General features: G+C 38.9%; 1 protein-coding gene across 1 annotated transcript in view; it reads right to left on the bottom strand.

Annotated features, from left to right (window-relative positions):
• Window positions 1–8816, bottom strand: part of LOC146459233 (uncharacterized) — a 36631-nt gene extending 27815 nt beyond the window's left edge. The window contains exons 1-4 of the mRNA XM_085090081.1: window positions 8691–8816; window positions 2388–2505; window positions 1140–1409; window positions 30–137 (exon numbers count right to left, since the gene is read on the bottom strand). Coding sequence (XP_084946207.1) covers window positions 30–137; window positions 1140–1409; window positions 2388–2451 — 442 coding nt within the window. The 5' untranslated portion in view covers window positions 2452–2505; window positions 8691–8816. The remainder of the gene's footprint in view (window positions 1–29; window positions 138–1139; window positions 1410–2387; window positions 2506–8690) is intronic.
• Window positions 8817–17374: the final 8558 nt, after the last annotated feature.

The raw sequence follows: 17374 nt of genomic DNA, 5'->3' as shown, positions 1-17374 counted from the left end.
TAACAAAGTAAATATCTATTTTTTTCTACCTTTATCTGAGGAAAACACTGATAATCTCGGTGAGGCATTCTCTACCGGGGCATGCACGAAACTTGCAACGATTGTGGTATTTTCATGCAAAGGAACACTTTTATTTGCTGTAATATCAAGCACATCAAGCAATTAGTCAATAATAAAAAGATAAGAGGGTTAGTTTGTAGAGAAACTGTGGTGATTCGTCGTTGGGGGAGTCAAAACAAATGTTTGGTTTTATCAATTGAGATGGTTAGGTATTTGGACACCGTACAGACATTCTCAAGATTCGAGTGCTGACATTTTGAGCGTTAGCCCTACGAATGGCTAACGCTTGAAACGTCAGGACTCGAATCCCTTTACGGTTGTCAAATTACTTTATGAATTCTGTTGAATTGGTAAAACCAGACATTAATCGTTCAATTATTCATTCTATAAGTCAATTAATAAATTAATTAATGTACGTCGATCAATTCTCCACAACAAATCAATCAGTTAGTAAGTCAATCTGTAACGCGGCTTATTGAAAATATATCAAAAGAAATAAACATTGATATGCAAATCAAGTCTGATAGAGAGTCAGCTGCAGCTGTCAGTCATTCAGTGATCAGTCAGTCAGTTAGTTAATTAGTTAAACAATTAGTGAATTCGTCAATAAATTATACAACAAATCAAAATCATAGTCGACAAGAGAGGATGATCCTCTCTTGTAGTCGAATAATCGATTGATTAGTCAGTCATGCAGTCAAACAATCATTTATTCCATGAAGTAATTAGACAACCGGTCAGTTAATCATTTACATAAAAAAGTAGTGACAACTTATTTCATCCATGAAACAATATCAAATCAATCAATCAATCAATCAATCAATCAATCAATCCATCCATCCATCCATCAATCAATCAATCAATCAATCAATCAATCAATCAATCAATTCATTCGTCCGTCAGCGACTACTTTTTTCGACAATATGCAGTGGATGAAATAAACATGGCTTTCAAGTCGTTTATAAGTCGGACATAAGAGATCAAACAAAAAGTCGGTTTAGCATGCCGTCAATCGGCTCAAGTAACGAAAGGTGAATTCATATCACGATTGCATTTATAAATGTTTATATTTCACTTACTTTTAACAGAGCCAGTCATATCCTGTAGCTTACTTTTACTTTCACTCTTACTCTCCGTTGTCTTCCGTGGACCTGTGTCTGAATGCGAGGCGTAGATAAACTGAGGTCCCTTCGCGGGTGATTCCCACTCTTGTGGTCCATTTTGCTGGGAAGCTCTGCTCAAGTAGTTACTGTAGTATATCTCTGATTGCGATCGAGGCCCATACATATTGCCCATATAGATTGACTGTGGGTTCTGAGGAGCCACATTGTAGAAACCTTGTGATGACACTTAACACAAGTGGATAACAACGATGTAGTTAGGAAAAGTTACCGTATACCATCTTTTCAAACTAGTGCTTCGGTTCAGAGGGCCTGTGTCTATAAACATATTTTCATACTTTTAAAATATAATATTTTATGTGACTGTCGCGCAATTGCCTTACTCTGTAACCAGCACCCGATTAACGGCATCATGCTGACATCCGGACATCGCAAAATTAAATTTTTAAAATCCATGTGAGCAAAACAAAATCTCAGTATCTCTTCGCTAGTTTTACGAATCAAGTCACGATAACTTTCCTCTTTCCTTCCCTCCCTCCCTCTCTCCTTTCCCTCCCCCTCCCTCCCTGACTTTTTCATTTCTTCGTTGGATTGCTTTTAATTTGTCATCTTACTTTTGCTGGGCCACTAATGAAATGAATGAAATGAAACTTTATTTACCCTCGCGGATCTGATTAAGGAATCACGAGTGTGTTAAATAAACAGCCACACCCTTGGCCAAAATTCATTCACCTCAGGTGTGTACTATTTCCTATCCCAACAAACGGAGCTTACCTAAAGCAATATTCATAGCCAACACTAACTGTATATAGGATAAGAGACTTGGAACAGAAAATAGCATTGTACTATGTATTTGGACTGCTATTAGCAACAATGTGATTATTTATTTTTATTAATTTTTTGGTCTTTGTGGTTTTTTTTTCTATCATTTTGTTTTATTTCATAGTTATTCTATGCAAAACTTTAAGAAGCTAAATATCGACTTAACCATAGAAGACAAAGTGACGTTAGGATATTTTTAACTTTACTGAAATGTCTTTTGATTTTGAGCAAGGGTATGGTTTAGATAAGTTGTTACAATTCACTATAAGTTATTCGGAAGGCGCTAGAAGGCATTTTTTTATTGTTTTGGGGCTTGAACAGCATAACATCTTGATACAAAATTAACAAAACAATCTCTGTCTTTGATATTCAATGTTTACAAACCTAGAAGCGCGAGATTTGTAAGCACCAGATTTAACAATGGTATTCCAAGACTAGCATGAGTCATGACAGCGGGCCAATGATGTTGAACCAGTGGTGAGACTCACCAACAGTGAACGATCTATAAGAGATGAAGAATCCAGTTACGATTAGGGTTAAAAAAAAAACTTGACTTAACTTCGGAAGTATAGGGCACTTCAATTTACCAAAAATGTTGAGAAGATTCGACCAAAGGACAGCCCAAATTATTAGGTCGGTTTACTGACCCACCACAATACAGTTTGTCTGTCGTGTGTTTAATTATGTAGTGCTTATCAATTAATATTAACCAGCCAAGCCAGCGTTTCAAAAAGCCGACACTACCAAGTCATTCTACCTGTTGCGCCGTCTGGAATGTTGACTAATGAGAAATAAGGCACGGGTCAAACGTCGAACGTCACATGAGACGAACAATATTGAGCGAATTAAGTTCATGATAAGTTCGACGTTTGACTCAAACGAGTTCGTCAGACTCAATTTGGATCGGCCGACGCTTTCTCTCCTTCTGATTCAGACGGATAAAAAATATGAAGATCGACTGTGGGACAAACGCCGATCTTTTTATGAATCGAACTTAATGAATAAATCCCGCTGAAATCCCTCAGACCTAAAAATTCGATTTTGCTGCTCTGAATTTGGTTCGACGAATAGTCCATTTCCGAGTTGCTTTGAAGCTCATTGTGAAAGCGAGGCTAAATGCAAAGTTTTTCATATAAAAATTAGTTTTGTTTGCATAAGAATAAAAACTGATTTTCATAATTTTCATAATAAAAACTTTGCACTTAGCCTCGCTTTCATATTGAGGCTCACGGCAACTCGGAAATGGTCTATTATGTTCCACGTTTGGCCCAACGATCGAGCTTCACCCATTTGAGTCGACCCAAATTGCAATTGAATTTTACCTGGGACAAAGTTATCCGCTGTCGGTCAACGGACATCCATGATGAGACTTGAAAATAACTTCACTAATTGACAATTATTATGTATACAATATAGGTACCTTGTAAACGTTGGTACCATTATCCACGGGTGGCTATAATCATGATTGCTTCAAAAGTTTAGCGTCAGTTTCAAATGGATTTGACAATGTGTTTCTATCGGATTTAAGAGAAAGTCCGCGTTAGATTCGACCGGTCAATCTGGGCCAATCGTTCGATTTCCTTCAAATTTTTTAGCAACAGACAAAGTTGATATAACATTAATGAAAACACATTTCTTTTGATTCTAAACTTAACAAGACCCGAAATTTTGAGGCGAATGTTCAACCCCCCCGAACCCCCGAAAATCGCCTTTCACCGAGTCGAAATTAACCCGTTTTCGGATGTTTGCCACCGAAAGAATATCAATCCGAAAAACCTTACATTTCTACCACGAACACATACACTATACTACTTTACAAGTATGGTATATAGAACTCATATTATTGAGAACTTTTAAAAGGAGGGCATCTCAAACATACCGATGTTAACGATTCGTGCACGGAGCGTGTCAAGTGCTGCAACAAAAACCAACATTTCTCAAAATTCTGACTTACTCTGGAAGTCTCATGTATTTTTTCAAAGAGTACTAGGATAGCGTCCTTAAATTACGGAATAATATTTAGTGGCTCCCTATACTGCGAAAAGATACGGCCGCAACAATTTTGGACAAATCTCTTATTTTGCGACAAGTGTTGTGTGACAGCGATGGCATCCCAACGCAACAAATTTCGACTTTTTCTGTCTTGACCGCAACTTAAAGTAGACAAATACGTTTTAAAAGGGCAAACAATTACAAACATACTTTAAAAGTTCCACTGTTTTGCTTCCAAGACTTCATGTCTCAGCGATGTACTGTCAGCAAATTTGATGGCCGCGTCACGGATACCGTGACACGGCATCCGTGTTCTTTAGTTCGCCATGCTAGCTAAAAACCTGAACATCTCTACAGAGTTCCGTGTAATTAGTTCTGTTATTCAACCGGGCACCCTGCCGACCAAACAATCATCAGTTGCACAATTTATATCGAGGAAAGACTTTTGGAAGTTGTCGTCCGTCTTTGTTTTGAAATAACAACCGCTGACCGCAACAACACTTCCGGTGTGATCGAACCGGAAACAAAACATCGTCTACAGTAAGAAGTCGTGCACTTAGTTCAATTTCTAGAGTTTTATTGTTGTTAACTTACTGTTAATTACTTGATTATTTGTAGCTTACTTTTAACTTCAAATGCATACATGTTTATGCCGGGCAACTTATTATTTCACCCTTTTACGTTATCTAACATGTATTGTTCTAAAATAATAACAAAAACTGTAAAAAAAAATATCGCAAAACTGAGAAATATATAGAAATGAGACTTCAGAAAGGTCTCAACAGCAACTGCGAATTTACGAAACTTGCAATAAATGAGACGTCAGTATGGTCTCAGTGAGAACTGCAAATTCTAATGCAAAAAGAAGAAAATGCAGGAAACTGCGAAAATTCGCAATTTTCAGTTGAAAATCGTAAACTTTGTCGCTACAATTTCGTGGTGGACCGGCATACCGCTATAAGAGGCTAGGCTAGTAGAGCTTTTCTTTATCTTGTTTTTATCCCGGGGGTTTTATTTGGGCTAGACGTTTCAGCGGCTCTCCTGTTTCCTATCTCCGAGACCTAAATGTTATTCTGTCTCTTACGTAGCTAGATAATTTTATAAAAAACACGAACAAGATAGTCAAGTGCTGAACCAAATCCTTCTTTCTGTCCTATGCTGTAAATGGGACTTCATAGTTCTTTAGAATGTTCTTAAGCATTCAAACATTAAACCCTCCTGTAATCCCGTGACATCATCACTGACGTCACGCTTCACTCCACCATCCAATATATATTGAATAAAAATAAGTGAAAAATATGCCTTGACCTGCCGCCTGGTCTTCTTGTGACTTCACCACCTGGGCGTCCTGTGCCTCTGTAACGTCGCGACTGACGTCACACTTCACTCGTCCATACAATATATATTAAACAAATATGCCTTGGCCTGTCACTTGGACTTCATGTGACTCCATAAACACGCCTTGGCTTGCAGGCAAAGAACTGACGACGACCCCGGGTATTGCATGAAGTGGCGCGTCACGCTCGCGTGACGGGCCACTTAAAAAGGCCTCCGTTCCTGGCATTTTTGTGTTGAAAAAATTCTTTTAATTATTACTCACTTCCTCACTAACCCTAACCCTAACCCTAACTGACCTATACACTAAACTTACAGATAAACACCAACATCTTCTTAGTTCATCATGCCATCCTCAACATACTAAAACATCTATTCCATTTAGCTTAGCTCTTCGCATCCGCTGTATCTGTTCTACTAACGCTACATTTCAACTCCGCATAAATGAATTAAAAGCTTATCTCCTCGCACGAGGATATCATAACACCTTCCTTGACTCACAATTCCTACGAGCTGCTAATATTTCTCGCACTGACGCTCTGCAAACTAACCGTAACGACTCTATTAACCGCATACCTTTTGTCGTTACATATAACCCAGCACTTCCTCACCTCTCTAATATATTACGCAAACATTTTAACATATTACTTTCCTCCGACCGTTGCAGGGACGTTTTTAAACACCCACCTATCGTCGCTTACAGACGCACTTCCAACCTTCTCGACATTTTAGTTAAAGCACAGCTACCGACTGTCACCACCCCTAACAGCACTAATTCACCACCAGGATCTTTCCGCTGTGGACAAAATTGCGCCACCTGTCCTTATATTACTAACGGTCTTAAACATTATACATTTTCTTCCACAGGTGAAACTCGTAACATCACTTCACACATAGCCTGTAACACCAAAAATTTAATCTACATGGTACAATGTAACCGCTGCCATTTACAATACATAGGTGAAACTAAGCGACGTCTCAAAGACAGATTCAACGAACATAGACGCCCAGTTGACAAAACTAACATTACATCCAAACCAACCTCTGTTTCTGAACATTTTCTTTCTCAACCTAACCACTGCCACACTGACATGCAACTAATACCACTTGAAGTTATTCAGTCCTCACGTGATTCAATCAGAAAAGCCAGAGTGTCTTTTCTTATAGATTTAGTGGGGACCTTGGAACCCCACGGTTTAAATAGACGTAATGAATTGTAATTTTTGTATTTTATTTTACTTATTTCCTTATCCTTTGGTACCACCTTGTAAACGTCATTTCCGCCATTCCTATGTATTGCAACATCCTCTATAATATAATATTGTAATTTCATTTATATAATTTTGTAACATCTAAACCTGAAGAAGGCTGGTTTGGCCAGCCGAAATATTGTTTTAAAATATATTACGTTGTGTTTCAGCTTTGCAGTAGTCTTTGGACTTCTCATCGTCTATCTCACTTCCTAGCTATTAAAATATGAAAGAAAACGTAGCGTGGGAAAATATGGCCAACGTACAGTTATTCCTCATTTCCTGTTCGCAGACGGAAGTGTTTTTGCGGTCAGCGGTTTTCTTTCAAAAACCTTTCTCTGCAACTGATGATTGTTTGGTCGGCAGGGTGCCCGGTTGAATAACAGAACTAATTACACGGAACTCTGTAGAGATGTTCAGGTTTTTAGCTAGCATGATTGCGCTGCAAGCGAACTAAAGAACACGGATGCCGTGTCACGGTATCCGTGACGCGGCCATCAAATTTGCTGACAGTTAATCACTGAAACATGAAGTCTTGGAAGCAAAACAGTGGAACTTTTAAAGTATGTTTGTAATTGTTTGCCCTTTTAAAACGTATTTGTCTACTTTAAGTTGCGGTCAAGACAGAAAAAGTCGAAATTTGTTGCGTTGGGATGCCATCGCTGTCACACAACACTTGTCGCAAAATAAGAGATTTGTCCAAAATTGTTGCGGCCGTATCTTTTCGCAGTATAGGGAGCCACTAAATATTATTCCGTAATTTAAGGACGCTATCCTAGTACTCTTTGAAAAAATACACGAGACTTCCAGAGTAAGTCAGAATTTTGAGAAATGTTGGTTTTTGTTGCAGCACTTGACACGCTCCGTGCACGAATCGTTAACATTGGTATGTTTGAGACGCCCTCCTTTTAAAAGTTCTCAATAAAATGAGTTCTATATACCATATTTGTAAAGTAGTATAGTGTATGTGTTCGTGGTAGAAATGTAAGGTTTTTCGGATTAATATTCTTTCGGTGGCAAACATCCGAAAACGGGTTAATTTCGACTTGGTGAAAGGTCGATTTTCGGGGGTTTGGGGGGGTTGAACATTCGCCTCAAAATTTCGGGTCTTGTTAAGTTTAGAATCAAAAGAAATGTGTTTTCATTAATGTTATATCAACTTTGACTGTTGCCGAAAATTTGAAGGAAATCGAATATTGGCCCAGATTGACCGGTCGAATCTAACGCGGACTTTCTCTTAACAGTCTTTGGTATTTGCATCCTCTTTTTAATTTTCACCAATATATTAGTGGGAAAATAAAAGGAAAAGAAAAGGAACAACTGATAAGCAACGACGACTCTATACTTCAGACGGGTCACTTGACCCGTCTAGATAAAGAATACGTGTCTAGTTTGAAACGGCCCCCTGAGAAAAAGCTAATCTTACTTTATTTGTTCGTGATGAACTCAAAATTAAGTAGAGGTAAATGGGAACTCCATGATATTCAATTTTTTGATGGCAATTATATCACCTCCGCTATTTTCGTCTTTTGCTAAGCCGATTCGCGCAGTACGGTTTTCTCGGCAAACTATTCCTTTAAAGCATCCACAGTTATTATTATATAAGTTAAGGTGTTGCATTTGTGTATTTTCTTGTTCGAGTTTAAGGCCATCTACGTGCACCTTTCAAAGTAAAGTGTTTGACTTGTTGTTTGCTTGGTTGCTGGACTGGTTAACCGCGATTTTTGTCAGTTTTCAGTTTTCAGCGGGTTTTTCCTGGGCCTTGAGTAACATTAGCCGCTGTCGGTGTGCGCCATTTAATTTAGGCCTTAAGCCGACCGCCGACATAAGTAGTTGGCTCTCAAGTTAAGAACATATCTTTTTCTGATTTTTTCTATTTGCTGTGATTAACGATCATTACGTTCTTTCAGTTCCGTTTCCGTTCCGTTCTTTTTATCGTCCGACTTAGTTTGGATCCTCTCTTTCTACCCTCTGCCCTTTAAAACAAACTGCCGGTGGAAAAAATAGTCCAGGTGGATTGTTTGGTATAGTAAGGATCTGGTTGCCAAAGGGGCATTATTCGATACAAAAAATTTTAAGGAAAAAAAAGTTAGTTTTGAATTACACTTACCTTTAAGGCTAAAATATCTTTAGAAGCTTGAGAGATGTTTGATGTCTTTTAGAGTCCGTTCGTTTGTTTGTTTTATCGGTTTGTTTAAATTATTGACAAACATTTTCCAAACCAACAGGTTCTGCTTTATCTTTCAGAGTGCCAGAATGTTCACCTTAGATAATCTTCAACAAAAATATTTACAAACAGAAACGAAAATACAATTAGCTAACGAAGAAAAGTGTTATTAATTAAAAAAATCGGAAAAATACAATCCGGCGTTCAAGAAATTTAAGAGCCGAATACCAAATAAAATAAGACAAGATATAAGTGGTTAGTACTTTTCTGGTAATCAGACTGTCCTTTGTGCGAAAAACCTGCTTAGGGACCGGTCATCAACGCTTGGGGTTTCGGACAGTTTTTGATCGAGGGAGGATCACATAGTTTTCAGACGAAGGGGGTGAGGGTGGAAAAATCAGCCATTATTTACGGGCACGAAGGTCGGGGGATCACACAAAATTCGGAAGAATTTAGATGATGGGGGGGAGGGGGTGGGGAGCAGGGGACCGTTTCTCGAAAGTCCAGGTAACTTATCGGGCCCGATAAGTGTCTATTTTTGTTAGCTTTCAATACTAAATTTTAAAATCTTATCATTCTATATAAACATTGGCCAAGCACCATGTCTGTAATCACTGGGTAATCGGTGGAAAAAAACATTTAAAAATATACTTATCGAGCCCAGTAAATTACCGGGACCTTGGAGAAACGGGCGCCAGGGTCGCTATACTGTAACGGAGGGCTCTGATATGAACATTTAAACTTTTAAGAGCCTTTATGTCTTCCCATTGTAACTGATTGCCCTGAAGAAGACTAGTTGTACTATTTGAAATATTGGCCCAAATAAATTGCCCTTTGCCGAAGAGTCAGCCCTGCAATCAGTTTATATCAGTTAGACTTCTCTTCCAAGCTGTCACAAACTCGAGTGCTTGCAACGGCCTACTTTTCAACTATAACTTAGATCTAACAAAACCTATTTACGACGTGAACAATTCTGTCATCTTTAAGTCCGGTTTGTCTCCTCGACTGACTTTGGGGTTCAGATTTTATTCATCTTATTGTTTATCTTTCAATTGTGTTTTTTCTCGTCTTGCCAATCTCGCTTCCAGAGTCCTCAGGCTCTTCGGCCAGCGGTTTGTCGCCAGGAGAGACTCTGGGGAAATCGGAAATTTTTGTTTTGATTGGCTGCCTCGTAATGGCTTGCATTGTTTTACCGCAGAAATCCTGCGGTAATGACATTTCAGTTTCCCAGAGTCTCTCTTGGCGACCAACCGCTCGCTAGAGAACCTGTGGACCCTGGGTACGAGATTGTCGACTTTTGGGACCCCTTGATTGACGAAGTAGTGGCCCTGTGACAATTAAGTTCCTGCTGATTTGCATTGGCAGCGAATCTTATAAAAAAAAAACATAAATAAATAGACTTGAATGTACATGCCAGGGCCAGATTTGGAGTTAAATTGGCTTTAAATACAGAACTGATAACTTTGAAACAAGCATAAGTTATATAAATGGAAAAAGAAATTTAAAAATTAGAGGTTTTAGCATGTATTGTTTGATTCCCAGGTACCTCTCAGCAATTAATTATTCACAACAATTCGACCACTGAAGACGTAAGCCTAGAAAGTTGAATGACTTAGTTTATAAAATATTAAAAGCTAAACTTTTCGTCTCAAGACCAAATTTTATAAAATGCACTAAAACTAATATGAACCATTTACAGGTAGTCCTGTTAAAAAAGTGCAGTTTCTTTTTTCTTTTTATGGTGACAAGTATTTAATCAATTTGTTAATTTTTACCCACAGTTTTCTCTATTGTGGTGTCTCCACATTTGGAGCGTTGAAGGTTTTTCTTACTTCCGGATTCCAGTCTCTCTATGTCTGCAGCATTCCGCTATTTTAGATCCGGGAACTTCTGCCTGCACTCCGATCTAACATGGCGGATCGGGAAGAAAGTTTCGTGTAAGTATATGAAAACGTAGCAGTATATATGTGCATGGATGTGCAATGGGGAGCCCAGTTAGCCCAATCGTAGCTAACCTCTGCATGGAGGTAATTGAAGAATCGGCTATCGCCGCCTCAACAACACCCCCAAAAGTCTGGAAACGTTACGTAGACGACAGTTTTGTCATAATAAAGAAACACTCCGTTAGCAAGTTCCACGATACTCTTAATGCAGTTGACCCTAAAATATCTTTCACTTTCGAAACTGAGAACAATGGCCAAATTTCCTTTCTAGACACCTTGATAACCAGGAAGAATGGGACAATTACTATCGGCGTGTATCGAAAGCCCACACACACTGACAGATACCTGGACTTTAACTCTCATCACGAGTTAAAACACAAATTATGTACTGCCTCTACCCTCTTAAATCGGGCAATCAACCTCCTGAGCACCTCCGAAGGAGTAAAGAAAGAGTTCACCCATGTTTCCGATGCGTTGAAATCAAATGGCTATCCATCAGCAACTATATCGAACATCCTAAAGAAGACTTCGACCCCTGAAATCATCCCTTCCCCTGAAAAGTTCGTGGGAATTTTCTTTAGGTTGATAGACCCACCAGATTCCCAAAATGGCTTTGCAGTTTTACCATACATCAAAGGCGTCACTTGACCACTTACAAGAATTCTTAACAAGAACGGCATCCGAGTCACCACCAGACCGGTCAAGATCCTGCAACAAGAATTTGTCTCCTAAATCTAGAACCCCATCAGATTGGCAAACGAACGTTGTCTATAAAATCCCCCGTGCGGACTGCACATGGAGTTACATTGGAGAAACAAGCAGATGTTTACACACTAGAGAAAAGGAACATATTCGAAACACCAAAGTTTTTAAAAGTGGTTCCAACGTTGCCAGCCATGCGTGGCTCGAAGGCCATACTATTGATTTCGAGAGTGCACGTGTCATCGACAGAGGCAATTCACGCGTAAGAAAAACGCTGGAACCTTGGCACACTGCGATAACTAGCCAGGCAGACAATAATGCTAAACATCTGCCAAGAGAATACTCAATTTTATTATAACTTTATTCATGTCATCAATATTTTTTCTTCACACTAGTATTTCCCATATATTATTGTATTTATTCAAATTTGTTCGTTATTTTTTTTCTCACCTCTTTGTATATATATTTCTGCCTTCGCTTTTTACATCTCACTTTTCAAAGATTGCAGACTGGCAATCGAAAGCTTAGTGTTTTTAAACTTTTAACCAGAGAACGCTTTTAGAAATTTTTTAATTATGCCTGGTTACTCATCGATTTTTAAAAGTATATATGTGATGAGTAATTTTTCAGTGGCCGGGTTTTCTTAAGTTTAGTCTCTATTTCTACCTTTTAGACTGCTTAATACGGTTTGTAGGCCTATCTTGTTGTAGTTTTCGCGGGGATTGCGCGAGTATAATTATTGCGAAGCTTAAGTCCTTGTATGGAGAAATTGAACTGCAAAAATTTAAATTAGCCATCAACTAGTAAAACTGTTAAATAACACTACATTTCATTAACTTCAACTTTTATTTATTGCTAAAATCAACAACTAAGCTTAACTTATTGAACCCTTGTTGGAGTCTGTAACGTAAGCCTGAGTTAAGCTTTAGTCTCATACAAGCTTAAAGCTTTTATCTGTCAACAATTAGTATTTTACAATCGACTGCTTAGAGCAAGATTCAATGTGCTTGGAGTACTAGAGAGAAGTTTTTGAGTTCTCAGATATCTAAGGGTATATTAAATTGTTGTACACTTGCCTTTACTAGAGTAGAATTAGACACTTATTTGCATTTTCTGCACCTGAATTTAAGCTGTTTAGTGGACACTATGTCACTCGAAATATATATTTTTCCTGCTCTGTAGGTTTTGTACTTCTTGTTGTGCAAAACAAAGAAAGAAGTGGTGTAAAGTTCTGCTGGAAATGTGGTTCACCATCTCAGTGTCCTTTGTCTGGTCAAGAAGCAGGCCCTTATAATCCCAAAACGTCCTTTGGAAAGCCTGTACTACTTCAAGAAAATCCCAAAACGAAGTCCTTTGATGATTACATGGCTTGTAAAAACAAACAGCAACAATCCAGTTCAAAATTTCGCCCAAAAAAGATGAACTTGATGACAATAAACATTGGACAAATGAGAAATTGTGGAAATGACTTGAAACCAATTTGGGGGAAGCGTTTGCCTATTCAAGTGACGAAGTCTGCTGGTTATGCAAGGAAATTAAGTAAAGGAATGGAAAAGTGGGCTGCATTTGACAGGAAGTTTGATCCTGAGGAAGACTATATGTTGTTGTTTGAAGATGGTAGCCATGCTGTGTATTTACCAGGACAAGAAGAAGATTTTGAACTTGAAAAATACAAGACTGAACTTGGTAAAGATTATAAGAGGATAACAATGTACCTATGCACAACAGCTGACTTTGAAATGTCTGAAGACAACAATCCCACCAACTCAGAACTGAGCTTTTCCAAGCCAATCAATGTGCCAGAAAGTTCTTCAGCAAATGAATTTGAGTCAGCATCAGTCTTTACTCCTTCAAGAAGCTCTCTTGACAAGAATGGTACTCCACCCTTAAGCTGCGATTCACCAAGTACTAGTGGTCAAGAATTGGATCATTCATGTTCAAACATTCAATCAACAGAACAGCAGATTTTAGAAGATTCCCAGTTAACAGAGAAGCTCCAACAATGGGAAAACACCAGTGAGAGTTTTCAGGAAATCACTAACTAGGAAATCACTAACAATTCAACCACTGTTGTGACAGATCCAAGCCAAATTGTTAAAATCTTGTCAAAAAGAGTTGATCGCATGCAATAATTTTTTCTTGTTTCACGACACTGTGCACCCTTTTCAAGAACAATTGCATTATGGCAAAGGCAGGTCAGAAAATCTCCACCCACAAGTGTATTGAAAGTGTATTTCAATGGTGAGGCTGGTATTGATACAGGTGCTATGCCACAAGAATTCTTAGAAGTTATTTCTGACATGGGAAGGGAGATGTTCCCAGATGGAAGTCCCACAGACGTTACATATTATGATGTTCAAAATGGCACCTTCCGCACCTGTGGTGAGATTGTAGCAGTTTCTTTGTAGCAGTTTCTTTGGAGGACCTCCTCCATAGGAAGGAGAAAGGAGAAGAGGAGAAATGTTTAGTCCTCACACCACTCGAGTCTCTAAATTTGGTTAGAGATGAGGAAAAGACCTTCATACTCTTCAAGTTGATACACTCTTTGGAGGGGATAACCTCCTTTATGCTCCTTGTACTGACCAAAAACCCTTCAAAAGAAACACAACCGATCTCGGCGGATCGAGCTTTACAGTGCTCTTACCTCATTCATTTGGTCCGAAGCTCTGGACCAATAGCAAAACAGGGACGCATTTTTGATCCTCTAAGCGATATAACTACGGCTAAAATATTTGAGCGTTGCCCGTGTCGATGAGATACACAGCAACTGATGAGTTGAGATTCCAAGAGATTCGAAACTGCAGTCTTGCGTGAGAAACAACATTAGACACTCGACAGAACAAAATTTCACTAGCATCCTGGAGACTCACAAGACAGTTGCCTGTCTTAGCTTTAAATATCTGCTGCCGAGAGACTGCTGCGGATGCGAGGTAAGCTGCAAATTAATGGAGGTACATCTCAGCTCTAAGGACACAATAGCTGTTTTTGAGATAAGAAGCAATTCAGAGAGCTCAAAGACAGCGCAACAAGCTATAGCTCTCCAAAGCGAGAGACAACAATGATCAGCTTTGTAAAAGACAACATTTATTTAGCGCTACCTGAAATCTTGCAGTCAATCCAAGCCGATGAGCCTTAACAAATGCCACAGCGCTGGCATACACAATGGCATACCAAAAACTAATCCTTAGGGCTCAGAATGATCAGTAAGAAACCCTCCATTCAGTATATTTGAGAATTCCCCCTCACGATCAAGACAAACTCCATTAAGCAGAGCGGTCGCATCACATTTTGATCTAAAGGGAAGAATTTCTTATACAAAAGGAAAATCGCTTAAAGACATGCTTTTAAAAGCAAAACTGAAAAGGCTTTTATCAACACATCAACACAACGGACACACAGTGGGAGTCGTGCAAGTCTGTCAACCCCATTTTAACATACTAAAAATAACCTTCTTCACTAGGGCGGCAAAAGCTAAGTAAAAATGGAAATAAACGGTTACAATATTTCAGACCAACTACCATCCTTCTCTTTTCAAAGCATCCTGGATCTGGCCCTGGAATATACATTCAAGTCTATTTATTTAAGTTTTTTTTTTATTTATTTTTATAAGATTCGCTGCCAATGCAAATCAACAGACAATTGGCAGGAACTTAATTGTCTCAGGGCTACTAGCTACTTCTTCAATCAAGGGGTCCCACAAGTCAATAGTCTCGTACCCAGAGTCCTCACTTCTTTAGCAAGCGGTTGGTCGCCAGGAGAGACTATGGGGACCTGAAATGTTATTACCGCATGATTTTTGCGGTAAAATAATGCAAGACGTTACGAGGCAGCCAATCAAAAATTTCCCCAGACTGCTCTCCTGGCGACCAACCGCTGGCCAAAGAGCCCGATGACTCTGAGTACGAGAATGGCAAGACGAGAAAAACACAATTGAAAGGATAAACAAGAACATGAATAAAAATAAATAATTAAATATCTGAACACAAATGTCAGTCGAGCAGACAAACCAGACTTAAAGATAAAATAATTTTCCCTACGTTTTGTTAGATCTAAGTTGTAGTTGAAAAGTAGGCCGTTGCAAGCACTCGAGTTTGTGACAGCTTGGAAGAGAAGTCTAACTGATATAAACTGATTGCAGGGCTGACTCTTCGGCAAAGGGCAATTTATTTGGGCCAATATTTCAACTAGTACCACTTTACTTCTTCAGGCCAATCAGTTACAATGGGAAGAAATAAAGGCTCTTAAAAGTTTAAATGTTCATATCAGAGCCCTCCGTTACAGTATAGCGACCCTGGCGCCCGTTTCTAGAAGGTCTCGAATGTTTTTTCGCCAATTACACAGTGATTACAGACATGGTGCTTGGCCAATGTTTTCATACAATGATAAGATTTTAAAATTTACTGTTGAAAGGTAACAAAAATTGACTTCTATTAAGAAACATTTATCACCAAAGACACTTATCGGGCCCGATAAGTTACCTAGACTTTCGAGAAACGGGCCCCTGCTCCCCCCCCCCCCCCTACCACACATAAATTATTGCAAATTTTGTGTGATTCCCCGACCTTCGTGCGCGTGAATAATGGCTGATTCTTCCACCCCAACCCCCTTCGTGACTATGTGATCCTCCCTCGATCAAAATATTCCGAAACCCCAAGGGTGATGACCGGTCCCTAAGCAGGTTTTCCGTGCAAAAGACAGTCTGATTACCAGAAAAGTGCCAACCACTTATATCTTGTCTTATTTCATTTGGTATTTGGTTCTTAAATTTCTTGAACGCCGGATTGTATTTCTTCAAATTTTTAATCCCTTTTCTTCGCTAGCCAATTCTCTTTTCGTTTCTGTTTGTAAATATTTTGGTTGAAGATTATCTTAGGTGAACATTCTGGCACTCTGAAAGATAAAGCAGAACCTGTTGGTTTGGAAAATGTTTGTCAATAATTTAAACAAACGACAAAACAAACAAACGAACGCACGCTAAAAGACATCAAAAATCTCTCAAGCTTCTAGAGATATTTTAGCCTTAAAGGTAAGTGTAATTCAAAACTTAGTTCTTTTTCTTTAAATTCTAGTTGTACCGAATAACGCTCCTTTGGCAACCAGATCCTTACTATACCAAACGACCTGGACTATTTTTTCCACCGAAAGTTGGTTTTAAAGGGCAGAGGGTAGTAAGAGAGGATCCAAACTAAGTCTGACGATAAAAAGAACAGAACGGAAACGGAACAGAAAGAACGTAATGATCATTAAGCACAGCAAATAGAAAAAATCAGAAAGACATGCTCGTAACTTGAGAGCCAACTACTTATGTCGGCGGTCGGCTTAAGGCCTAAATTAAATGGCGCACACCGACAGCGGCTAATGTTACTCAAGGCCCAGGAAAAACCCGCTGAAAACTGAAAAATGACAAAAATCGCAGTTAACCAGTCCAGCAACCAGGCAAACAACAAGTCAAACACTTTACTTTGAAAGGTGCACGTAGATGGCCTTAAACTCGAACAAGAAAATACACAAATGCAACACCTTAATTTATATAATAATAACAGTGGATGCTTTAGGGGAATAGTTTTAAAGCTTTGCCGAGAGAATCGTATTGGGCGAATTGGCTTAGCAAAAAACGAAAATAGCGGTGGTGAAATAATTCGCATCCTGTTGAGTATCATGGAGTTTCCATTTACCTCTTACTTAATTTTGAGTTCATCACGAACAAATAAAGTAAGATTAGCTTTATTTCAGGGGCCGTTTTAAACTAGACACGTATTCTTTATCTAGACGGGTCACGTGACCCATCTGAAGTAATCAGACGGCGCAAAAGGTAGGATGAGTTGGTAGTGTCGGCTTTTTGAAACGCTGGCTTGGTTGGTTAACATTAATTGATTAGCACTACATGAACACACCAAAGACAAACTGTATTGTGACGGGTAAACCGACCTTAATATTTGGTCTCTTTTTTGGTCGAATCTTCTCAACATTTTTAGTAAACTG

This window comes from Pavona decussata, unplaced genomic scaffold, assembly GCF_977016875.1.
Source record: "Pavona decussata unplaced genomic scaffold, jaPavDecu1.1 SCAFFOLD_223, whole genome shotgun sequence".
Classification (NCBI taxonomy): domain Eukaryota; kingdom Metazoa; phylum Cnidaria; class Anthozoa; order Scleractinia; family Agariciidae; genus Pavona; species Pavona decussata.
Note: the sequence above shows the minus strand (reverse complement) of the source record. Positions and strands in the feature narration are given on the sequence as shown.